General features: G+C 36.6%; 1 protein-coding gene and 1 pseudogene across 2 annotated transcripts in view; both read right to left on the reverse strand.

Moving 5' to 3' along the window:
* LOC105986219 overlaps positions 1-5,525 on the reverse strand; it is an 84,946-nt pseudogene extending 79,421 nt beyond the window's left edge.
* The window catches only part of Ctnna3 (catenin (cadherin-associated protein), alpha 3), a 1,343,755-nt gene that overhangs the window by 254,985 nt on the left and 1,065,557 nt on the right, over positions 1-23,213 (reverse strand). For both annotated transcript variants that reach the window (XM_013017086.1, XM_013017085.1), the window contains exon 13: positions 13,722-13,873. In XM_013017086.1, coding sequence (XP_012872540.1) covers positions 13,722-13,873 — 152 coding nt within the window. The remainder of the gene's footprint in view (positions 1-13,721; positions 13,874-23,213) is intronic.

A 23,213-nucleotide genomic window follows, 5' to 3' on the forward strand; every position in this document is an offset into this window, starting at 1 on the left:
TGCAATGCTTGGTAAGAAATGTACGTATTATCCTGCCCATGCAATTGTAACCCCTCTGTACAGCATGTTCACAAATAAAATAAATTAAAATTAAAAAAAATAAAATAAATTTGATGGCTAATCAGGAAGTATGCTACAATGGAATCAGATTTCCTCTGTGTTTGTTACTTCATTAAAAACATTCACACCATACAATGGCCAAAAACAAACAACAAAAAGATATTTGCTCTCTATTTCTTTCATATGAATCCAGTCAATTATAGCTCCATAGTAAGTTTGGAAACCTCTACTTCTTCTGTCAACTCTATAATTTACAGCAATATAATTTTAAGCTTGTTAATAGTAACATTAAAATGATTTATGCATGACAAATTATTATACTATTTGGGATATATTTGATTAAAAGTTATGATTTGGAAATATTTGACTTAAACATATAGTTAATATTAATTTGTATGTACAATGTAAAAAACTATGTAAGATATATATATATATTACTAACTCTTCAAAGTACTCTGTATTTACATAACATATCTCATTAACATTAGTCAAAATTCAAGTGTTCAACAACCATATATAAATACTACACTGGATAGTACATTTACAGTTCATGTCAACATTGTCTGTTCCTAGACAACCACGACAGACTACATATATTATGGTATATATATATAGGCTACACCCCATCTGAACACCACAACTCACTATTCCCTCTACTAAAAGATGAAGGAACTGAGTAGATTTCCTTTTCCTGTGTTAAGAGGGCTAGAATTAAGTTAAAGAAATTATTTTCCTTTTGCTACAAATATCTGTGCTTGGGGAAAAAAAGCTAAAGATAATTTAATTGACCAGTTATAAGATCAGTAGATTTATCAAGATTCACTTACACACCTTCAGTTCATTGTGTCTGCTGTCTATTCAAATGTAGGGCATCCCCAGTGCTTTCCTGTGCTATACAGCACTGGGTTAAAAATTGTATAGACTATTCTCTATCTAAGCCCAATACTGAGACAAAATATATACTCTCTATCTAAGCCCAATATTGAGACACAATATATACTGTGCTAATCCTCTATTATTTACTATTTCATCTTAGTTTTACTGCTTGAGGAACAGATTTTGGGAGGGTTCCATGCATTGATGTATGTATGTGTTTGTATGTTCTGGCCACAAAAAATGCAAATCAAAACAACATTGAGATTCCACATCATCTCAGTTAGAATGGCTATAATCAAGAAATAGAATAACAACAGATGCTAGAGGGGATATGGCCAGAAGAGAACACTAAGACACTGTTGGTGCGAGTCTAAACTTGTTCAACCACTCTGGAACGCAGTGTAGAGATTCCTCAAAAAAATAAACATAGAGCTCTCCTATGACTCCCACAATCCCACCTTTGGGCATTTACCTAAATAGCCACAAACAAGGCCTTACTAAAGGTACCAGCACAACCATGTTCATTGCAGTATTATTTACCCTAGCTAAGATATGGAACCCATCTAGATGCCCCTCAGTAGATAAACGGATCAAGAAAATGTGATAAGAAATGAACTCACTACATTACACATGTAACTGTAACTCCTCTGTACATGACTTTGACCTCATTTGTCATTATTCATTTATCAAATAGATTTTTTGATACATGGTGGGGTACTCAATAAAACTTATTGATAAATAAAATATTGAGAAATAAAAATAAGTGGATAAAAAGGCTATTTAATGAAGGAATCAAAGAAAGTGATGGGGCAAGAGGAAGAGCATTTAAGAGAAGCAAGTGGGGGAGATAGGAATAAGGGGTTTCCTAAAATACATTCAATAAGCAAGTGATCCCCTTACTATAATGGTCACAACCTATTGGGGGAGAGAGAATTAGGTCTCTTAAGATTCTGTGGAATATAGCTTAGGCTAGAATCAGAATCTTCTGATATCGAATCCAATGTCCCAATAACAGCACCATTTTTTAAATCTTCTCTGATTGATATGTTTCTTTTGAAGCTACTGTGTAAAGCCTCCAAGATAATATAGAAAACAGGCTCTGAAGAAGTAATGCAATCTCTGTGTGTTTAATTGGTGAGTTCATACCATTTTGCATTTACATCTCCCACTTGTATTTAGATTAGCAAATTTTTCCCGTCAATTGGGCACCAACATTCTCTGCAATCAGTGACATGTTACACTCTGGAACTGACTCAACACATCCCTGAAGCTGAAATCCCTTCACCTTGGCTGCCCTGGTGGCAAATGCGCCCGCCTGTCAGTCTCATCTCTTACACTTCCCCAGAGACAGGAAGGCAGTTAAAATACTTGTGGTGTATACTTGGTTTCAACTCATTGCAAATACAAAAACATTGTTTCAAACAAACTTTAGATTCTGCCTTCCATTCATTCTGCTCAGGACCAATGCGCAATCATCCCTAGGGTGTGGACCCCTCCCCTCAGTCCTGCTTCTTGCTCGGGAGCTCACACCGGGTCAGCTGCCGGGAAGCTGGGGTTGGCTAGCTTTGAGGCTGCGGAGGGCTCTTCTTGCTGCAGCAGATTTGGCGATCCTGTAACTCCGGCCGACACCTTTAAATTTCCCCTTTCCTACGACTGTACGCATTATCCTGCCCATGTAATTGTAACCCCTCTGTACAGTATGTTCACAAATTAAATTAAATTAAATTAAAAAAAACATTGTTTCAAGTTCAAACCTCATTTTTGTTATCATCATCATCATCATCATTATCATCATCACTATCATCATCATCATCACACTTCCAAAATCTCTTTAGAAGAGGTTCCTTACCTTGAGGAGAAGGAATCCTTGAAAACTGCATTTGATCAATGCATTTAGTGAAGCATAAAGACCATGATTAGTATTTTCTTAAAATTTGTATCTTCCTTTAGTAGCAACTTTGAGAGATCATTTATCTCCAAATCTCCATTTCTCTCTTCCCCCTTACTGAATGAACCTCAGTCTTCAAATAGTACCGGACATATAAAGATCTGTATGTTTTTGTTTATAGAAAATTTTGGTTACCAAATAATCTGAATTTACTTCCAAACCAATAATTTCAATGACTATAGAAAATGTATTAAAATTTCTGGTTTTATTTCCATATATGCATACATATACACACACATCCACATACATATATATATGCAGACCATTGTGGACCAGTTAAAATGTACTTTAATGTATTTTATAGATATTTTTCAGGGTTAGAAAATAATGTTACATTGTTTTTCTAATATTTTATGACTTTATTAAGTCTCTGACTGCTGTTCCAAATCTTATAATGAGAGATGGCATAAGACACATTTTAATCACTAAATTTGTGATAATTTTGTGACATTTCAGAACATATAACCAAAGGGACAGATGATAGAGGTTACTATGTTTAACTACATTTCAGAAAAGTCCATTCTGAGAGATCTTTCTTCTACAGCCCCACAGGTTGATGAGTACAATCAAGGGGGACTCATCTGGTTATTCAACAAATTTTATCATCTTTAAAGAGCAATCTTTGCACCTGCGTAATTACATGGACCCAACTGCATAGAAGCTTCAGTGAAAACAAATATCCTCATTACTAACAATTACATGTTCACAATTACATCATGACCACAAAATGCAATACTTAGAAATCCTTGGAGCTGGGTACTGGTGGCGTAAATAGCAACTCAGGAGGCTGAGATCTGAAGATCATGGTATGAAGCCAGCTGGGGAAGGAAAGTTGCTGATGCTTTCATCTCCTATCAACCAGCAAAAACTGGAAGTGGAGATGTGACTCAAGTGGTAGAGCAACAGCTTAGAAAAGATCAAAACAAAACAGAAAACTAAAGCACAGTTCCCTTATGCTGGCACACACACACACACACACACACACACACACACACACACTTCCTCATTTCTTATAACCTAAATTGTATGGGGAAGAAAACAATAGGAAAAAGTAATAAGGTTGAAATATGTCCATGGCCCTGACAAATAATATGTGAAATGGTGGTGCTATACAGGCGATGTTGTAAGGTGGTGGATAAGTGAATGTGAGTGCAGATCCAGCGAGGTCTCTGTAGAGGAAAACATGAGTTTTCCATAAGCAGAAAGATGCCAGGAGGGTGAGTGGTTTCACAAAGTGGAGAAACAGACAGCAGATCAAAGTCTAAGGGAACAAGGAAGAGATGTAAGGTAAGTGTTCTTCAACCAATTGTCCAAAAGAAAGTGCTTCTTGGGGTTTATGTGTTTGTAAGTGGCCCTTGAACAAAAGCAAATCAGTGAAGCCTACAGGCTCCTGTGGAGTAAAAACATTGAGTTGTTTCTTTCTACTGTGGCCAAAGAAAATGGTCTGAGGTGGGGGCCTAACCAAGCCCTTCCGTTCCTCCTATGATTCTCTTATCTGTGTGACCTCAAGCACCTCAATTTCTTACAGGTCATTTGCTCTTACATTCCAGAATATTTCTCTCTTTGAAACCCCATCACCTGCTTCATAGATACCAGAAATATAAAACTCTCCAGCCTCCCTCCCTCTGTTAGCTACTCTGTAGCTATTTCCTCAGAGTCATCAATGTATAAATTGATTTTCTTCAGAGTGTTTTCTCTCAAACATTTAAAAGTTGGTTTTGAAATGTAGCCACACAGACAGACTTCTCACTTGAAGTAAGAGTTGAGCTCCCTTTTGGTGTATTCTGGACAATCATTAAGTTTTTGTTTCTGAACAAGAAACATTTATTAAATGCAATACTTAATATAAATCAAATTTATTTTTTTACTAAAGTAAGTTTATTTCTAGTACAAATCACTTAATAATTACATTAAGAGATGGTTTATAATTCAAGGCCAGCCAGAACGAAAAGTTAGCTAGACCCTATCTCAACAAATAAACTGGGTGTGTTCATATTTATCTATATTCCCAGTCAGGAAACATCAATATCACAATAGAAAGGGAAAAAATATAAGATCCTGTCTGAATAATAAAGCAAATAAACCAAAGGACTAAGGAGTAGATCAAGCTGTGGAACATCTACCTAGCAAGCTTGGGGCATGGAGTTAAAACCCCATACTTGCAAGCATAAAACTACACACTTACAAAAGCATCCTTGACATTCCACAACTAAGTTGTCTTCCTATCATCATCCTTCACAAGGCTAGCGATTATCCCTCAACACAAGAAGGAGATTTCAAAGGAAACATGTGTGGTTTCTTTAGATTGAACTACTTACTCTTGAGAGTTTTCTGAACTCTGCCTGTGTGGATGGAACTCAAGGAGCGCAAGACCAGTGTGCATCAAAGCCTCTTTGGACCAGGTGCGGACCTGCCAGTCCAGTGGTTTTGACCTTTTGGTGAGAGAGAGTACTTCTCCGAAAGACTTTAGCTCGAACATCCTTCTCCCTGCATGAGCAACTGAGATCACTGACTAACATTGCTTTTGTAGCTTACCCAACACCGGTTTCTCAGTGAATAGTCTGGTCACCTCTGTTCCTTTAGTCAAAAAGTCTCTTCTAATGGTACCCAGGAGGAAGGCCATTAACTGTGCTGAGAGCATGAGACGTCAGCTCTAACTGGCCATTGCCAGGCAACAGCATGGGGCTCACTTTCAGAACTGTTCCTGGTAAGATCTGACTTAAATTTGCATATAAAGCTTAAATTTGCTGTGTGCCTTTTTAAAAAAAGTATTATTAAGTTTTCATCAGACGTGTCCTGCTAGCTGGTTTCCTTACAAACTGGTTTGGACACTACAAAGGAGTCATAGCACTTCCCCAGAAAGGGCAGTATTTTAAGTGGATTTTTTCCAGGCAAGACTCCAGTGGGAACGAAGAACAAAGGTGCCGACGGTGAATTTAGGAAGTCTGCTTAACAGTGAGAAATGAAAAGCTGTTAAATCTTTGCATGCTAAATAAATTTGAAACGGTGCCTGCCTAGATTCGCCACAGTCAACAGAGTTCTGCAAAACATGAAGAAGTGAACATTTGATAACAGTTATGCCTCTGGAGGAAAAAGTGATCCCTGGGGCTGGAAAGACTGGCTCCACAGGGAACAGCAATCATTGGGGGCAAGCATGACGGACAGAAGCCTAGTGGGTGAAGAAGACAGACCACAGGATCTCAGCAGTTCATTCAGGACCAAGGAAACCACTGAGCATAAAAGCATTCCCCTAATTGAACAAGTCATGATGAAAATTCATTTGACCTTCCAATCAGAGTTGGATAAATTATTACTACCGTATCATTAAAATGGAAAAAAATAATGTGAGAATAAAATTGACACATCTTAAAATCATATTCACTTCAAAAGTTGAGTCTCAAAAAGTGTGATAAAAGCTAGGCTAAATTTTACTTTTCCCTGCTGATCAAATGATGCAAAATACTGAAAAGAAAATGGACTTTTTCTTGTAGACTTTGAAATAGGGTAGACCTTAGTAGCCAAAGGACTCTATCTTCAAAGCACAAGGGCACTTAAATAAAATTTGGAAATAAAGAAATGTTAGATATGCTAATTGTGGTGGTTTATGCTTGTAACCCTTAGCTACTCAGGAGTCTGAAATAAAGAGTTTATGCCTAGCCTGCCAAAATATTTGTGAGACCCCATATCAACTAAGAAAAAGCTGCACATAGTGACAGTGTTTGTGCGTCAAACCTGATCCATGGGAAGTATAAATAAAAGGACTGCAGTTCCAACCAGGATCAGAGCATAAATGCAGACCTTGATTGGAAAATACATTTTCAAAAAAGGGAGGGTGTGGTTTAAGTACAATACCTGCTTAGCAAGTACAAAATACTGAGCTGAAACCCCAGTACTGCAAAAGAGTAGGCAGGGGAGGGGAGGGGAGGGGGAAGGAGTGAGTGAGAAATAAAACCCTCTAGTTTGATCTGAAAAAGAAAAGAGAGACTGTTAAAGTACCCAGAAAAATGGAAGTCTTCAGTTTAGAGAGAAAACCAGAAAGGGTCTGAGAATTTAGTCTGGAGATGAAAGGTTAACAGAGGTGGTGAATGGTTACAAAACTAAAGAAAATTAGAGAAAAGAAGCTTTGGACAATCAAATATTTTGGAGAATTAGATTGGTGAAGAACAATTAATCTAAGAGTAAATTAGATACTTAGTTGCAGAAGCACCTGGAACAGTTTGCTGTGTGCAAAAAACTGAGAATAAACTGGTCCAAAATTTATAATTTGCCAACCCCTCATCTAGGGTAGTATATAACTTACAAACATCAGCAAAGAGAATTAATAAAAGAGAACTCAAATAATACCAATATTTATAAAACAATGCATAAGAAAATGTAAAAGTACTCATTTTGTAATAAGTGAGATTTTAGAATTTAATAATGAAAGGAAGCTTTTAGAACTAGCTGGTTTGTATAGTTTGATATGACATTATTTAATTAAAATCAGTTTTTTTCCCTACAGAATTAGCTGCTAAATTGAATGCCTTAAAATTCCATTTCATTTACATCCAATTTAAATATTATTTTACATATGCAGTTTGGTTGATGAGTTTTGACAAATGTATGTATTTTTGTAACCAACTCAGATGCTCAATTTTCATAAAAGTTCCTCTGTGAAATTTTCTGAGGAGAACACTTAATCGACAAATCCATTTGGAGATAACTGACATCATAAGCACAATGTCTTCCACTATAGAAATATAACTAATCAGTGTGTTTACATCTTTTCAATTTTTCTTAAAAATGCTATGTAATTTTTCCCAATATGGCTTTTACCTGTGTTTTAATACATCACTAAATTTATTATATCAATTTTAATATTATTACACAATACATTTTTTAGAGAAGATTGTTATACTATGTGGATATATGGACTTGAGTTTCATTGTATACTTCATTGTTCATTTCATGTATAATTTATACTTCTTTGTAGCATGGACACTTGGCTTTTGTTCTTTGTTCTCAGAAGCAAAGCTTAATCCTTTAACTGTAATGATACCAAAAAGAAGAAATTCAGCAATACACTTCCATTTTCCTCTCCAGTGAAGAAAATAATGATAGCATTCAAGGTAACAACATAAATAGTATCATGTAGCGTTGAGAACAGAACTTATCATATCATTCCCTATTACACAATATTCGTTCACCAGTTTACCAGTACTAATTTTTTTTTTGTCTGTCATAGGGCTTGAACTCTAGGCCTGAGAGCTGTCCCTAAGCTCTTCAGCTCAAGGCAAGAAATCGACCACTTGAGCCACAGCACCACTTCTGGTTTTCTAGTGGTTAATTGGAGATTAGAATCTCAGAGACTTTCCTGCCTGGACTGGCTTTGAACCATGATCCTCAGATCTCACCCTCCTGAGTAGCTAGGATTACAGGCATGAGCCACTGGTGCCTGGCAACATTACCAATCTTAATTCCACAAAATTCTGATTATAAGAGACTGCATTGTACAGTGTTAATAATTGACAATCTGTAAAGCAGAGACAACAGTTACCTACAGAAGCAACGAAAACTAAAAGGCTTTCCTAAAACCATACACTTAAAAGAAAACCGTACAAAGGTAAAGGAAACACGTTCAGAGAAATTATGATGGGATGAATAATCTCAAGAAACTATGTGTCATTCCAGGTAAAGCCCATACATTTGCCCATTCCTGAATCTATTATATAATCAGATGCTGGGTTTTTCTACCTAGGTAAACTGAATGTGTTCTGAACTGCATCCTAATTCCAGAATCCATGTAAATGATTTGTATAAAAACATTTCATATATATCAGGTTGTGTAATTTGTATTTATTTATTTATTATTATATAGCTGGTCCTGGCACTTGAACTCTGGGCCTGGGTGCTGTCCCTGAGCTTCTTTTGCTCAAGATGATTGCTCTACCACTTGAGCCACAATGTCACTTCCAGCTTTTTGGAGTAGTCTATTGGAGATAAGAATCTCATAGACTTTCTTGCTGGCTTCCAACTTTGAAGCTCAGATCTCAGCCTCCTGAGTAGCTAGGATTACAGGTGTGAACCACCAGCCCCTGGAGGGGTATATAATTTTTAAACTTGATTTTATTTGCCTAATTCACTGAGTAGATGAACATATCCAAAATATATGCCTTGGCTAGAGGTATAATAGTTCAGTGATAGAGTGCTTGCTTAACATGTGTGATGTTGAGAAGAGAGGAGCAAAATGGAAAGGGATGTACCAAATTATAATGCTAGCTTAAACTAACATGGTTTCAAAAGCACAGTTTGCAATAAATTATCTGTCATTTAAACGTGTGGCAGTCATAAGCATATCTTCTTATATAAGTGAAACCTTGTCAATGAACATACTTTTTTCTTAGGACATTTGTTATTCTTTCACTATTGCTTTTGTGTTGCACCCGAGCATATTTCTACATTTTCTGTGAAGAACATTCTTGAAAATGTACAAAAACAAGCAATCCCAAGTTAGTTAAGTACTAGCTCTATATTAAAATAATACTAGTTCTAAATGACAAAGTACTATTAACCATTTCCTTTCTACTAGCTTATTTTATCAGCATAATAACATATTGAAGTAGGATTAACATCAATTCTAGCTTCCAAAGAGGGAAGCTGGAAGCAAGTGAGATCCTTGCTCTATTTTAGCCATTTTATTATGTGGACTCTCTATAAATGTACAATTTGTCTCCATATAGTGAATGCAAGTGAAATACCTCCTTACTATGATATTGTTAATGCTTTCTACCTCCTTCTCAGTCCACATATTGAGTGGACTTGAATATCAGATATCACAGTATTTATTTGGGAACTTAAAAACCCATCCCCAACTCTCTAAATAACTGTGATCACAAAAATTGATCATGATACAGAGTATAGACGGATATAATAAAATTTTATATAGCCATAACATATGACATTCTGTATCTTAAACTGGCATTTATTGTTTTGAGGGCATTGAAGAACACTCTTGAAAATTCAGACATAGAATTCCAGTATATTCACAGACAAAGACCTTAGGAAGAGAGACTGGCTTTCCCTGAACTTACATCAATATAAACCTGCTGTTTAAATAGTAATGCTAATTAGATACTTTGAAGAAAGCAGAAAAACACAAATGCTTTATAGTTCTCAGGCCATAGTGTTGGTCAGCATTAAATTTGACATTGCAAAGAAAATATTCCACCAGATTAATTCTGTTATCTTCTGTGATAAAAGAACAATCTGGAAGAATAGACATTTTCATCTACCTGAATCAAAGATCACTTCTGTGTTCCGTATTTTCCCCAAGGAATGTCTAAGGTATTCCCCCTCATCATTCCCCAGGGAACTGGAGTGCAGGGACAGAGGAACAGAGATGATTCATCTACTTCCATTCTTCCATCATTTCAGGTACAATATCTTTATTTTTATGTATTTTATCTTTTTTGGAAATAAAGCATATCTAAAAAGGAATGTCATCTCTTTTATCAGTCTCAATAACCCCTGCTTTCACTGTATTTGATGTTGGTATAATTTGTGGAGGGGAAGGGCAAAAACAAATCGTTTAACTAGGGACACAGGTGGACCCATTGCAACAATGAGATGTATAAGTCATTATGTCGAATAACAAACTTTAAAACTTTGGTCAGAGGGGGAGGATCGGGTAGGGGGGTGGCACGGGGAGTATAGGAAGGGGTGTGAAGGGGAAACAAAGAGGAGGCAACAATGCTTGATAAGAAATGTACTCATTATCTTGCCCATGTAATTGTAACTCCTCTGTATGGTATTCTCACACAAAAAAATTTAAATCACTCTTTGAAATCATATGCTTATAGATATGCTAGCTAGACATAGTACCATATTCCAGAAGCTCTTACTGCTAACCAGAGCTGGCAAGTGGAGACCACATCTGATCAAAGTGACTATATGTATATTTTAATTAGTAATCTAGATACAAGATCTATGTAAGCTCTATGCCTCAGGTTTCTAACTGATGCTGTTTGTATAATGATCAAACAAAGAGTACAACCAGATGTGAGGAGCCATTTGGAAACACAATGAGGCCAGGCATAGTAGTTCACTCCTATAAACCCCAACTACCCCAAAGAAGATGAAAAGGATCAAAGTTCAAGAATAGCCACTGCACAAAAAGTGTACAACCCTATCTGAAAAATAATGAAAGCAAACAGGACTGAGGGTGTGGATCAAGTGGTAGAGTCCCTGCTTCAGAATCAAAGGCCCTAAAACACAATGAAATTTAACAAGTAGAATTTAAGACTGATATTAACATAAAAATGGAGAATAAATACATATACAATGGCAGGATAATGAAAATAAACAAAACTTGTTTCTAACCCAATTATCCCAGGGTTTTAAACAAGAAAAAGAATAAGCAAATGTCAGCTCTAATTGAGGTAGAAGCAACACATAGGAACAAGTCTACTTCATTTGACCACAGACAGACTCTAATTAAAATATGGTTTTTCTAGTCTCTTCTGAAAATCGTGTTGAAAAATTAAATAAGCACTAGCAAAGAACACAAAATACTAGATTAATCCCATGAGGGAAAAGTTAACAGATACAAGTATTTTCCTTGAATAATAAATGACTACAGAGAAAAATTACTGCCCTCTTAGGCTATTAATAATTACAATAAATTATTCTCCAGCCCTACAGAGGACTGCTGCAGGTGAAGATTATGTAGAAATAATGGCAAGCTAATTTGATTTGCTATCCATAAGCCATCTTGATAATAAGAATTCAAATACTGGAACCCAAGAAAAGTTATAATTTTTTTGCATTACTTAGGCAATTTTCTCAGCAAAAAATATATTCTCCACCCTGGAATCTATACGCACTTTTGCTGGTATACCTTCTCAAATAGTCAGGCAAAGTTAAGAGCTTACCATATCCTACGGTTCATGTATCTTCTTCAAGTGTTTTAGGTCCCTTCCTGGATCCACCTACCTTCTCAACATTGTGTTATCCCTAATTCACTCATTCATAGAGGTAAGGCATAAAAAGCATTGCAAGAGCAAAAAAAAAAAAAAACAAATAAACAAAAACAAAAAAGAATACTTGGTATGGTTTCTTTGTTGTTCTGATACAGTGTTGGTATATTGCCATGGTTTCTAACTGCCTCAATATAAACTTATCTCTCTTATCACTGCAGATTCTACTCAATTTATGATAGGCCCAGCAATCCCATTGCAAGTTGAAAGAGGAAGTAAAAAATGAAATGAAAATGCATTTAATAAATCTACCGAACATCACAGATGATCCACACTGTAGACCATCAGCTATGTGGACTCCTGATGGGTGGGTGGCTGGGAAATGCAACAGCTAGTTGCAACAAAGCATCATGCCATATGTCACCAGCCCGGGAAAAGATCAAAACTCAAAATTAGAAGGATGGTATTATTTTCTCTGCATCACAAGAAATGATAAATCATCATTAGCAGGGAACTATCCATATACATCTTCATATTCTCTCTGACATCTATAATTGGGTTTGCATTTAGATTGCCCCAAACCCTAAAATGCTTGACACCTTTTGCCTTTCTCTTTCAGTATCTCTCATCTGTCCTGTGAGGCTCCTGATGTCTGTTGGCCCTTTACTTTATAAAGTCCACAAGTGACCCCATTTTTATAGGAAAACCAGCGACATCTGGGCCCCTCAGAAACCATTGATGCATTACCCATATACCATCTTGGCATTTCTAGTTTTGTCTCATGGGCTTGCTAACAGTTAAATCCAGAAGCTTTCAAAGTAAACTCAATTTGTACTTAGAAATTAGACACACCAGGCCTCCCGAATCTTTCCACTGCAAGCACCTGCCACCCTGCCTGAGGGTGGCTTTCTTTGGTCTCAAAAGCTTGATGTGCTCTGAGCATGTGGCCCAGGTGACAACTCTAAGGGGAGCATTTAACCAAGGATGAATAGGAGGATAAATCTGCGGATTTTGTTCACCTCAGGTGGAATAATTCTGCAGTGTGTTCTGCAGTACCTTCCGAGTTAAGCAGCAGGATCAAGAACTGGTTACCTGCAGTGGCTCATTATTGGCTTCATTCCCATCCTGGCCTCACTTCTGAGTCCCACTAGCTCCTAAATAGATTATTGAAAGTACAAATCCTCACCTCAGGGATCACCTCTAGATGAGTGCATCTTACAGTAAGATACCTCTGCATTTTCTGAAGAAAATTATTTGCAATTTTAGTAACATTAAAGAATGCATTAATAGTTCACTGAAAACAATTGTGGCCTCTTAATGTACAATATACTCACAACAAATGGTGCAATTTGCCTCACTGGAATGTAATGTATCTTTTCTTAGAAATGATCCCTTACTGGGGCAGTTCGGGCATTTGCTGTTCTAGCAGCTGTAACATTTGCTGCAGAACAATCTCTGAGTCAGTGATTTGGGATGGACAAGCTTAGTTTTAGAAATGCCTTCTCTAACATGGTTTCTTATGAATTCCAGTATGGTGATGAGAAAGAGAGGAGCCATTTGTTAGAAGAAGGAATGCAGATTTCTTGTGTCCATTTCATTGGCTGATGAACATGCTATGAGACACCTGCACACAGGAATCCTATCCGTTCTGTGCTTGCTACATTTAATGTGCTCATTTACATAAGTTATAGTAAACCACATGCATTAAGGTGTAGTTTGTGACCGTAGATATGACTTTAGGGATGCATATGAATTTCTGAAGCTCTGATGGATTTCAGTGTTGGCATTACAGCATCGAAATAAAACATTTCTTGTGATCACTACAGGCATTCCAGATGGGAAAGAATGTGGAAATAACTCAAAAAAATGTAAAGCAAACTTACTCGAATCATCATGACCGAACATCTGATATCATGAATGGTATCATAGATCTTCTTGGAGATGTCTACAAATTGATTATCATCAAACACATTCAACGAATTCTTGCTTAAGGCTTCCAAGGCGACATTCACTTGTGTTACGAACTCGGGAATGACTATTGAAATAAATAACAAAGAAAAGGTTATCTTCTTTGCATTTTAGAAATTCCCATGGTTTCATATCTATTTTCTATAATTCTGTATTTTAAACAAATATTTTCTTAATGGGATTAATTGTTTTTAGTGTAGAAGTATAAATCATTTTGGTTCTTGGGCACTAATTTGTCATGCCTATAATCTTAGATATTTAGAAGGCTAAGATGTGAGGGTAGAACAAGTTCAAGCTCAAAGGCAGCCCAGTCCATGAAACTTATGTCTATGTAACCACCAAAAAGCCAAAGTAGAACTGTGGCACAACTGATGGAGCTCTACCCCTGAGCAAAAACCTCTGAAATAGTGCCTATGAACCAAGTTCAAGCCGCAAGACCAGCACAAAAATAGATTTATCTACTTTACAGTTAAGCATAGACAGAAAAACAACTCTTGTTCACTAGATCCAAGGTAATATTGTAAGTGTTCAATTTGACTCAAATCTTAAAATACTTGAATCTTGATACACCCTAACATTACCCCAGTGTGAAGAGCTAACAACCAAGGTACAGGGAAATCAGGATCACTAGCATTGCTTTGCTACGATGTGGCAGGTTGAACTCTTAAGAAGGAGATTTGAACCCTTGTAATATACAAAAATAAGAAAGCAATCTAATAGTTCTATCAACACCTCAAGTCCCTTATCATGTCTATAATTAGAGAAACTATCCCCATCATCTGCCTATGTACATTTTGGAAAAGAAAAAAGAAATAAAAACAGAAAAGCACACAAAGGCCTAGATTTTATATCTATGTGAAATAAAATTTGAAAGATTTAAGGATTTTTTGAGAAAAAATCATAAAGAGTTTTCATTGTTGGCAACATGATTTCATTTTACCTCCTTTACCAGGTTTTTTTGAATAAAGTAACATTAATTTCATATTAAAGGGAAGTCTTCCCTAAGTAAATATGTAATTTCTGAAATACAGATGAACACTAGAATTTTTCACTTTAACAGTATAGATGAACTATTCAAGGCATAAGGACATAATACATTTGTCATTTCTTTACCTGCACAAGCTGCAGTAGGTGAACTGAACTTGGACATATGGGTACCTGGACCAAAGCTAGAGATACATGTCTTAATGTTCAAGAAAGTGTCAAGTAATACTCCTCCAACTCTTCAATGAAATTGAAACAGAAAGTTCACTACCAAATTCATTGTATGAAGCTATAATAACCCTCATTCCAAAACCAAGCAGGGACTTATCAAAGAAAGAGAACTATAGACCCATTTCTTTGATGAACATTGAGGCAAAACTTCTCAACAAAATTTTGGCCAATTGACTTCAACAATTCATCCAAAAAATCATGCACTAAGATCAAACAGGATTCATTTCAGGGATTCAAAGATGGTTCAATATATGCAAATCAAATAATATAATTCATCACATCAACAAGAGCAAGGATAAGAACCACATGGTTATCTCAATAGATGTAGGAAAAGCATTTGACAAGATCCAACATCCCTTTATGATGAAGGCTCTGGAAAAATTAGGAATCCAGGGAACATTCCTCAATACAATAAAGGCTGTATATGACAAACCTACAGCCAGCATTATACTTAATGGTATAAGACTAAAGCCATTTCCTCTTAACTCAGGAATGAGACAAGGATGTCCACTCTCTCCACTTCTATTGAATTTAGTATTAGAATGCCTAGCTATAGCAATAAGACAAGAGGCAAACAAAAGAGGGATCCAAATAGGGAAAGATGAAGTAAAACTCTCCCTCTTTGCAGATGACATGATCTTGTATTTAAAGAATCCCACAGACACCACTCCCAAATTACTCAAACTGATTCAAAACTTTGGCAAAGTAGCAGGGTACAAAATTAACCCTCAGAAATCAATGCCTTTTCTGTATGCCAACAATGAGAAATGCGTGGCTGAAATCAGGAAAGCAACTCCATTCGTAATAGCCTCACAAAAATTAAAATACCTAGGATTTACCTTAACCAAAGAAGTGAAGGATCTCTATGATGAAAACTTTAAAAACCTGAAAAAGGAAATCAAGAAAGAACTTAGAAAGTGGAAAAACCTCCCATGCTCCTGGATTGGAAGGATCAACATTGTGAAAATGGCAATACTTTCCAAGGCTATCTGCGATACCTATCAATATCCCAACCTCATTCTTCAAGGAAATAGAACAGGGAATCCACAAATTTATATGGTACAATAAAAGACACCGAAGAGCAAAAATGATTCTTAACAGAAAAAACAGTGCTGGAGCAATATCAATATCAAATTTCAAACTCTACTACAAAGCCATAGTAATCAAAACAGCTGGTACTAGCACAAGAACAGACCTCAGGACCAATGGAATAGAATTGAAAACCCCGAAATGAACCCACAGAACTATAGCCATCTAATCTTCGAGAAGGAAGCTAAAAAAAATAGAATGGAAGAAAGACAGCCTCTTCAGTAAATGATGCTGACAAAATTGCTTAATCACTTGTAGAAAACTAAAGCTAGATCCTTATATATTTCCCTGCACCAGAATCAACTCCAAATGGATCAGACCCCAAAGTCAAAGCATTCAATCTGAAAGCATTACAGGATGGAATAAGAGAAACCTTAGGTCTCCTTTGCACAAGCCGAAATTTTCTTATTAGAGACCCAGAAACACAACAAATCAAAATGGTTGGACAAATGGGATTGAATGAAGCTGCAGAGCTTCTACATGGCAAAGGACATAGCTAGTGAGATCAATAGAAATCCCACAGATTGGGAGAAGAGCTTCACTAACCATACGACAGACAAGGGTCTCATATCTAAAATATACCTGGAACTCAAAAAATTAAATCCCCCAACAACAAATCCTCAAAGAAACAACTGCCCAATAAATAAGTTGGCTAAAGACTTAAAGAGAAACTTCTCTGAAGAGGAAAGAAGGATGGCCAATAGACACAGGAAGAAATGCTCAACCTCCTTAGCCATAAAAGAAATGCAAATCAAAACAACATCGAGATTCCACCTCACCCCAGTTAGAATGGCTAGAATCAAGAACTCTAATAACAACAGATGCTGGAGGGGATGTGGACAGAAGGGAACCCTACCATATTGTTGGTGGGAGTGTAAACTTGTTCAACTACTTTGGAAAGTAGTATGGAGGCTCCTCAAAAGACTCCACATAGAGCTCCTCTATGACCCAGCAATCCCACTTTGAGGCATTTACTCAAATGATCACAAACAAGACCATACTAAAGCTACCAGCACAACTATGTTTAATGTAGCATTATTTACCATAGCTAAGATATGGAACCAACCCAGATGCCTCTCAGTAGATTAAAATGGATCAAGAAAATGTGGTATATATACACAATGGAATTCTATGCCTCCATCAGAAAGAATGGCATTGCCCCATTTGTTAGGAAATGGAAAGGCTTGGAAAAAAAATTATATTAAGTGAAGTAAGCCAGGCCCAAAGAAACATAGGTCCCATGATTTCCCTTATTTGCAATAACTAGTATATGTCTGAGACAAGTCAGATATGTTGATGTTAGGCGAAATGAACCCCAAGATAAGAATTCAAATGTTTTTTTTCTTTCTTGTGGTTGTTTCTAACATATTTATAAGATTATTTCTTTGTTGCTTTGTATGTCCCTCCCCCATGGTATAACCCCTGTTTTCACTGTATTTGATGTTGGTATAATTTGTGGAAGGGAAGGGAAAAAACAAATTGTTTAAATAGGGATACAGGTGGACCCACTGCAACAATGAGATGTACAAGACATTATGTCGAAAATGAAATTTACAACTTTGGGCGGAGGGGTGTGGAGGGTCGCTGAGATGGCGGGGGGAGGTGGGGGTCAGGGGAAGGGATGGAAAGGGAAATAAAGGAGGCAGCAACAATGCTTGATAAGAAATGTACTCATTACCTTGCCCATGTAATTTTAACCCCTCTGTAAGGTACTTTCACAACAACAACAAAAATTTGAAGTGAATTTAAGTAGCTACTTAATGGTCACCTAGGAAGAATAACAATTTGAATCCATAATCAAACCAGGTTTGTGAAAATCACAATTACACGCAATAAAGTCCTGCTTTGTATTAATACATCAAAAACAAGTGTATCACTGTTCTTGATTTGTGTACCCTGCATCTTGAAATATATTTGACTAACCTGGAGGGGGGAGAATAACAAAATGGTGAAACAAGGACACAGGATGACCCACTACAACAATGAAACCCACAGGACAGTATATTGGAAATGAACTTTACAACTTCGGGTGGGGGGGTTTGGGGTGGGAAGGAGTATGGGAGGTGAGGGAGGATACCGATACTGGGACAACACCAGGGAAGGGGTAACAATGATCAACAAGTAATGTACTCATTGCCTTACTCATGTAACTGACCCCTCTGTACAGCATCTTTACAATAAAATAGAATTTAAAAAAAGAGTATATCTTAAATGCTTTTTTCATTCTGGTCAATGGAAATGCCATGTAGGGTAAATGGTTCTGAACTTTCAATGTACATGTATAATACAAAGATGGTGTTTTCTTCAATATATTACTGATTTCAAAATATCATGTCTATTTCATATGTCAAATTTAAGCCAGCTTTAAATGCACCTGAAGTCTATACTTTCTCTGTAACTTTATTTAGAATATACAGATTGATAGCTAACATTCCATGGATTCTTTTTATCTCAGCACTGTGCTAAGTAATTTACAAGCATGTCTAATTTAATCCTTTCAGCAGCCTAGTGAGGCAGGAACTATTTGTATCCTGATTTAACTGATGAGGAGACTGCGGTCACAGAACTAATACATGACGCAAAGGTAACTGAGCTATACAGCCCGTTCCCTGAACCTTAAGTTAGCACCATTTCCTTTTAATAAGTAAAATCTTTGGGGATTCTAAATTACAGTGCTACTGGGAAAATTAATGTTAATTTCCTGACAATGAGGTTAACAGACCTACACAGGCAAATTCTCCTAAGCCTTGAGCCTCTCTTTGGTAGTAACCCAAGAATATTTTATCCTTTCTTAATCCTTGCTAAATTTATTATGTGCATTTGAAAGTAGGCGAGGGTTTTGAAAGTAGGCTAGGGGACGTAATTATCAAATTAAATAGGTCACAAAAGAATTCAGACTCATTACAGGTAACGATCTGGAATTATGTCACCAAGTTATGTTTTCTATCATTAATAACAGCCAAACTAAAATATTTATAATTAAGTGATTATCCTTGAAAAATACTAACAGCACAGAAATTTTCCTCAGGAAGCTTCTATAATGCTAAGTCATTATTTTTGATATGCTATGCAAGTGGGAAAGAATTAATAATTGCAAAATATACAGTTAAGCACAGGCAGAACTTCTATTAATACTTCACACGCTCCATCTTCATCTCTATTTAGTAAACACTGATTATAGCAGTTCCTAAGTATTTAATATTGAGAAATCCGGAGTTATCTAATGGGGATGTGCTTGGTCCCTCACATTGTTCAAGGCCTGGGGACAATTTCACCTCGTCCAAAGGTGTCACAAAGCACTGACTCATCCTGACCACTCATGACACCATCCATGGCTAACAAGAGCAGCACTCTGACCTTCCTTTATATCCTGCTTCTGCCTTTTAAGTATCTGGACTACCTTCAAACAGTAAGAAATAAAATAACAGAGAGAAAGGACTTTCAGAACATAGCTTCATGAAGCTGGAGTTGTATTTTATCCTCTTGGTTAGAGTACTTTTTTCTAGTTCATATCCTTTAATTGTCCATCTTTAGGTCAATCCAGTGACATAGCAATTTGCTGCCTCCACTGTATCTGGAATTTTAAAAATCTTTATATCTAAATCATATGTGAATATTAATTAAATTATATGGCTTAGTTTAAGTGTGTTAGAACTTTACCTATTGGTTTGCTAATATGACATAAAAACGGATCTCTTTCACGCTTTCCTCACAACATTTTCCCATTTGCTTATATTACAATAATTGGTTAAATGAATATGTGTATTTAATCTTTAAGTTAGATCAATGTCAAGTGATATTGTGTTATGGCCTTTGTTCTGCCTTGGCCTTGGTTCTTTGATGAACATTATGTTTTTAATGAAGTTAATAACTTGCCTCTTTAAAAATATTTTTATAAAATTCTGTCTTTCTTTCTTTTTTATTTTATTGGTCGTGGGGCTTGAACTCTGGGCTTGGGCACTGTCCCTCAGCTCTTCAGTGCAAGGCCAGTGCTCTATCGCTTGAGCCACAGCACCACTTCCGGTTTTCTAGTGGTTTATTCATGATAAAAGTCTCACAGACTTTCCTGCCTGGACTGACTTTGAACCATGATCCTCAAATCTCAGCCTCCTGGGTAGCTAGGATTATAGGCATGAACCACCGACATTTGGCTTTTATAAAATTATTTTGCAGTAAGGCTTCTTCAATATTTAAACTATCAGGACAAATTCCTATACTATCAACTTATCAGAAAGTACGGGGTATATTCCCCTCTTCCTGTTAAGTACTTTTTCAGGGGTCCACGGTTTTTATAAGAGTTCTATTTAATATCATTTTGATATTTTATATGCTCTTTTGTACTTTAGTTTGGCTGTTATATTTTCTTCTTCTATAAACTGCACCTTCCTAACTCTTGTTTAGACTCAATCCTTAATATCCTCAGTTTCTGTCATGGAGAAAAACACACAACAGAGAAATCCAATTTACTAAAAGTACAGTTCTTGGAGCCTTTTGTATTTTGATTTTTATTGGGCCATTGGAACAGGTAAATGGGCCTAGAGTAAAATCATTAAAAAGAAAACAGGAGAAGAAAACAGGTAGAAGAGCCCCAATACGAAAAAGCATGTTTTCTTTCACCTGTGCTGGTTATTTTGGCTGTTGTAGTTACTGTGTTGTTTTCTATGTACCTATCTTTGAGCTTGAACTCAGGATCTGTCCCTGAGCTTCTTTGATCAAGGCTGGTGCTCTACCAAATGAGCCACAGCTCTATATCTGCTAATTTTTTATGTTTTTTATTGTAAAAATACTGTACAGAAGGGTTACAGTTACATGAGTAAGATGAGTAGATTTCCTATTGGACATTGTTACCTCCTCCTTTGTTTTTCCCCTACCATCCCTTCCCTCCCCACCTCCTTATCTTGCCCCTCCTCACCCCAAGTTGTAAGGTTCATTTTCTACATAGTGTCTTGTACATCTAATTGTTAATGGGTCATCCTGTATCCTTGTTTCAGTATTTTGTTATTTCTCTTCTCTTCCCCAAATTAGAAAAATGTATATACAAGATGCAGGGCATCAACATCAAATACAGTGAAAACAGGGGTTATACCATGGGGGGAAGAACATACAAGAGAAACAAAAAGCATCATCTTATATGGTCTATATACATGGCTTTTGGCCTTATCTGTTTGTCCTACACATGTATAAGTTTTTGCAAATAAAAGAAACGATGGGACCTATGTTTCTTTGGGCCTGGTTTACTTTACTTACAATTTTTTTCCCAAGTCTTTCCATTTTCTAACAAATGGGGCAATGTCATTCTTTCTGATGGAGGCATAGAATTCCTTGATCCATTCATCTACTGAGAGGCATTGGGTTGGTTCCATATCTTAGCTATGGTGACTAATGCTGCGATAAACACTGATAGCCTCAGTATGGCCTTGTTTGTGATCCTTTGGGTAAATGCCCAAAAGTGGGATTGCTGGATCATAGGGGAGCTCTATGTGGAGTCTTTTGAGGAACTTCCATATTGCTTTTCAAAGTAGTTGAAAAAGTTTACACTCTCACCAATAATGCAGTAGGATTGGCTTCTGTCCACATTCCCTCCAGCATCTGTTGTTATTAGAGTTCTTGATTCTAGCCATTCTAACTGGGTTGAGGTGGAATCTCGATGTTGTTTAGATTTGCATTTTTTTATGTCTAGAGAGGTTGAGCATTTCTTCCTGTGTCTATTGGCCATTCTTATTTCCTCTTCAGAGAAGTTTCTCTTTAAGTCTTTAGCCCACTTATTTATTGGGCAGTTGTTTCTTTGAGGATTTGCCAAAAGCCATGTACACATGATCATGTAAGATAATGTTAAATGAAACGAACCCCAAGATAGCGACACAAACATCTTTTTCCTTTCTTGCTATTGTTTCTAATGTATTTATAATGTACCATGTGATTTTTTGTTGCTTTGTATGGTCCTTCCCCACAGTATAAGCCCTGTTTTCACTGTATTTGATGTCAGTGCTCTGCATCTTCTGTATACACTTCTCTAATTCGGGGAGGGGAAGGGAAAAAACAAAATGCATAAATGAGGATACAGGTTGACCCATTATATCAATGAGATGTACAAACACTATGTTGAAAACGAACTTTACAACTTCCGTAGGGGGGTGTGTAGTTATGGAGGTGGGAGGGAAGGGATGGTAGGGGAAAAACAAAAGAGGAGACAACAATGCTCAAATAGGAAATGTACTCATTACCTTGCTTGTGTAACTGTAATCCCTCTTTTTTACAATAAAAAATGTACAAAAAAAGAGAAACAAAGAAATTATATAGTATAGTTTGGATACATTAAAAACAATAGCAAGAAAGAAAAAACAAGTTGTGTCCCTATCTTGGGGTTCATTTCACTTAACATCATCTTTGGTAATTAATTTTGGATGAGTCTCACAAGCATTCCTTCCCTGAGTTGTTAGGATTAAAGGCAAAGGCAAGATCCATGGGGAACCTAGCTCTTAAATTGTGCTATGGAAGTGACCTTTCACATGTTGATGAGGATTTCTTGGGTGGCTTTAAGTAGAGTACTGATCTCAGTATCCCAACCTCCAACTCACTTTGTTCAGTTGCTTATGGTTGTATGGAGCTCTTCTTTCTCCAACCTGCTTAACCTTGTAGTTTTCTAGTTAGTCCTCAAATTTAGTTTGAATGCCAATTCCTCGGTGAACTTGATCCAAGAAATGCATACCCATCTTGCCTCCAGCTAAATTAGGAAATCCTATTTCTTGGACCTCCCAACTCTTCAGTCATGTATGTGTGACAGCTACTAGGCCTTTAATTGCATGTGTTTTCTATACACAGTCATATCCAACTCTAACACATGAAGAATCTGGACTCATCTTTTTTTCTTCAGGAAAATGGTAGGTACCTGAGTAAGAATTCAAATTTGAGCCCCCAAACTCAGAGCTTGTACCAATAACCACAATGTTTGACTGTTCACAGCAAGAACAACCACTCTGAGACATATGCTCAGAGTATTAAGGATACCTCAGATCAAAGAGCCAAGAATCCAGGAAATAAAAGGTTGGCTGCAAAATATTAACACAGACTATTCCTAGACTTTTCATAATGATTACTGAATA

This window comes from Dipodomys ordii, unplaced genomic scaffold, assembly GCF_000151885.1.
Source record: "Dipodomys ordii isolate 6190 unplaced genomic scaffold, Dord_2.0 Scaffold34, whole genome shotgun sequence".
Classification (NCBI taxonomy): Eukaryota; Metazoa; Chordata; class Mammalia; order Rodentia; family Heteromyidae; genus Dipodomys; species Dipodomys ordii.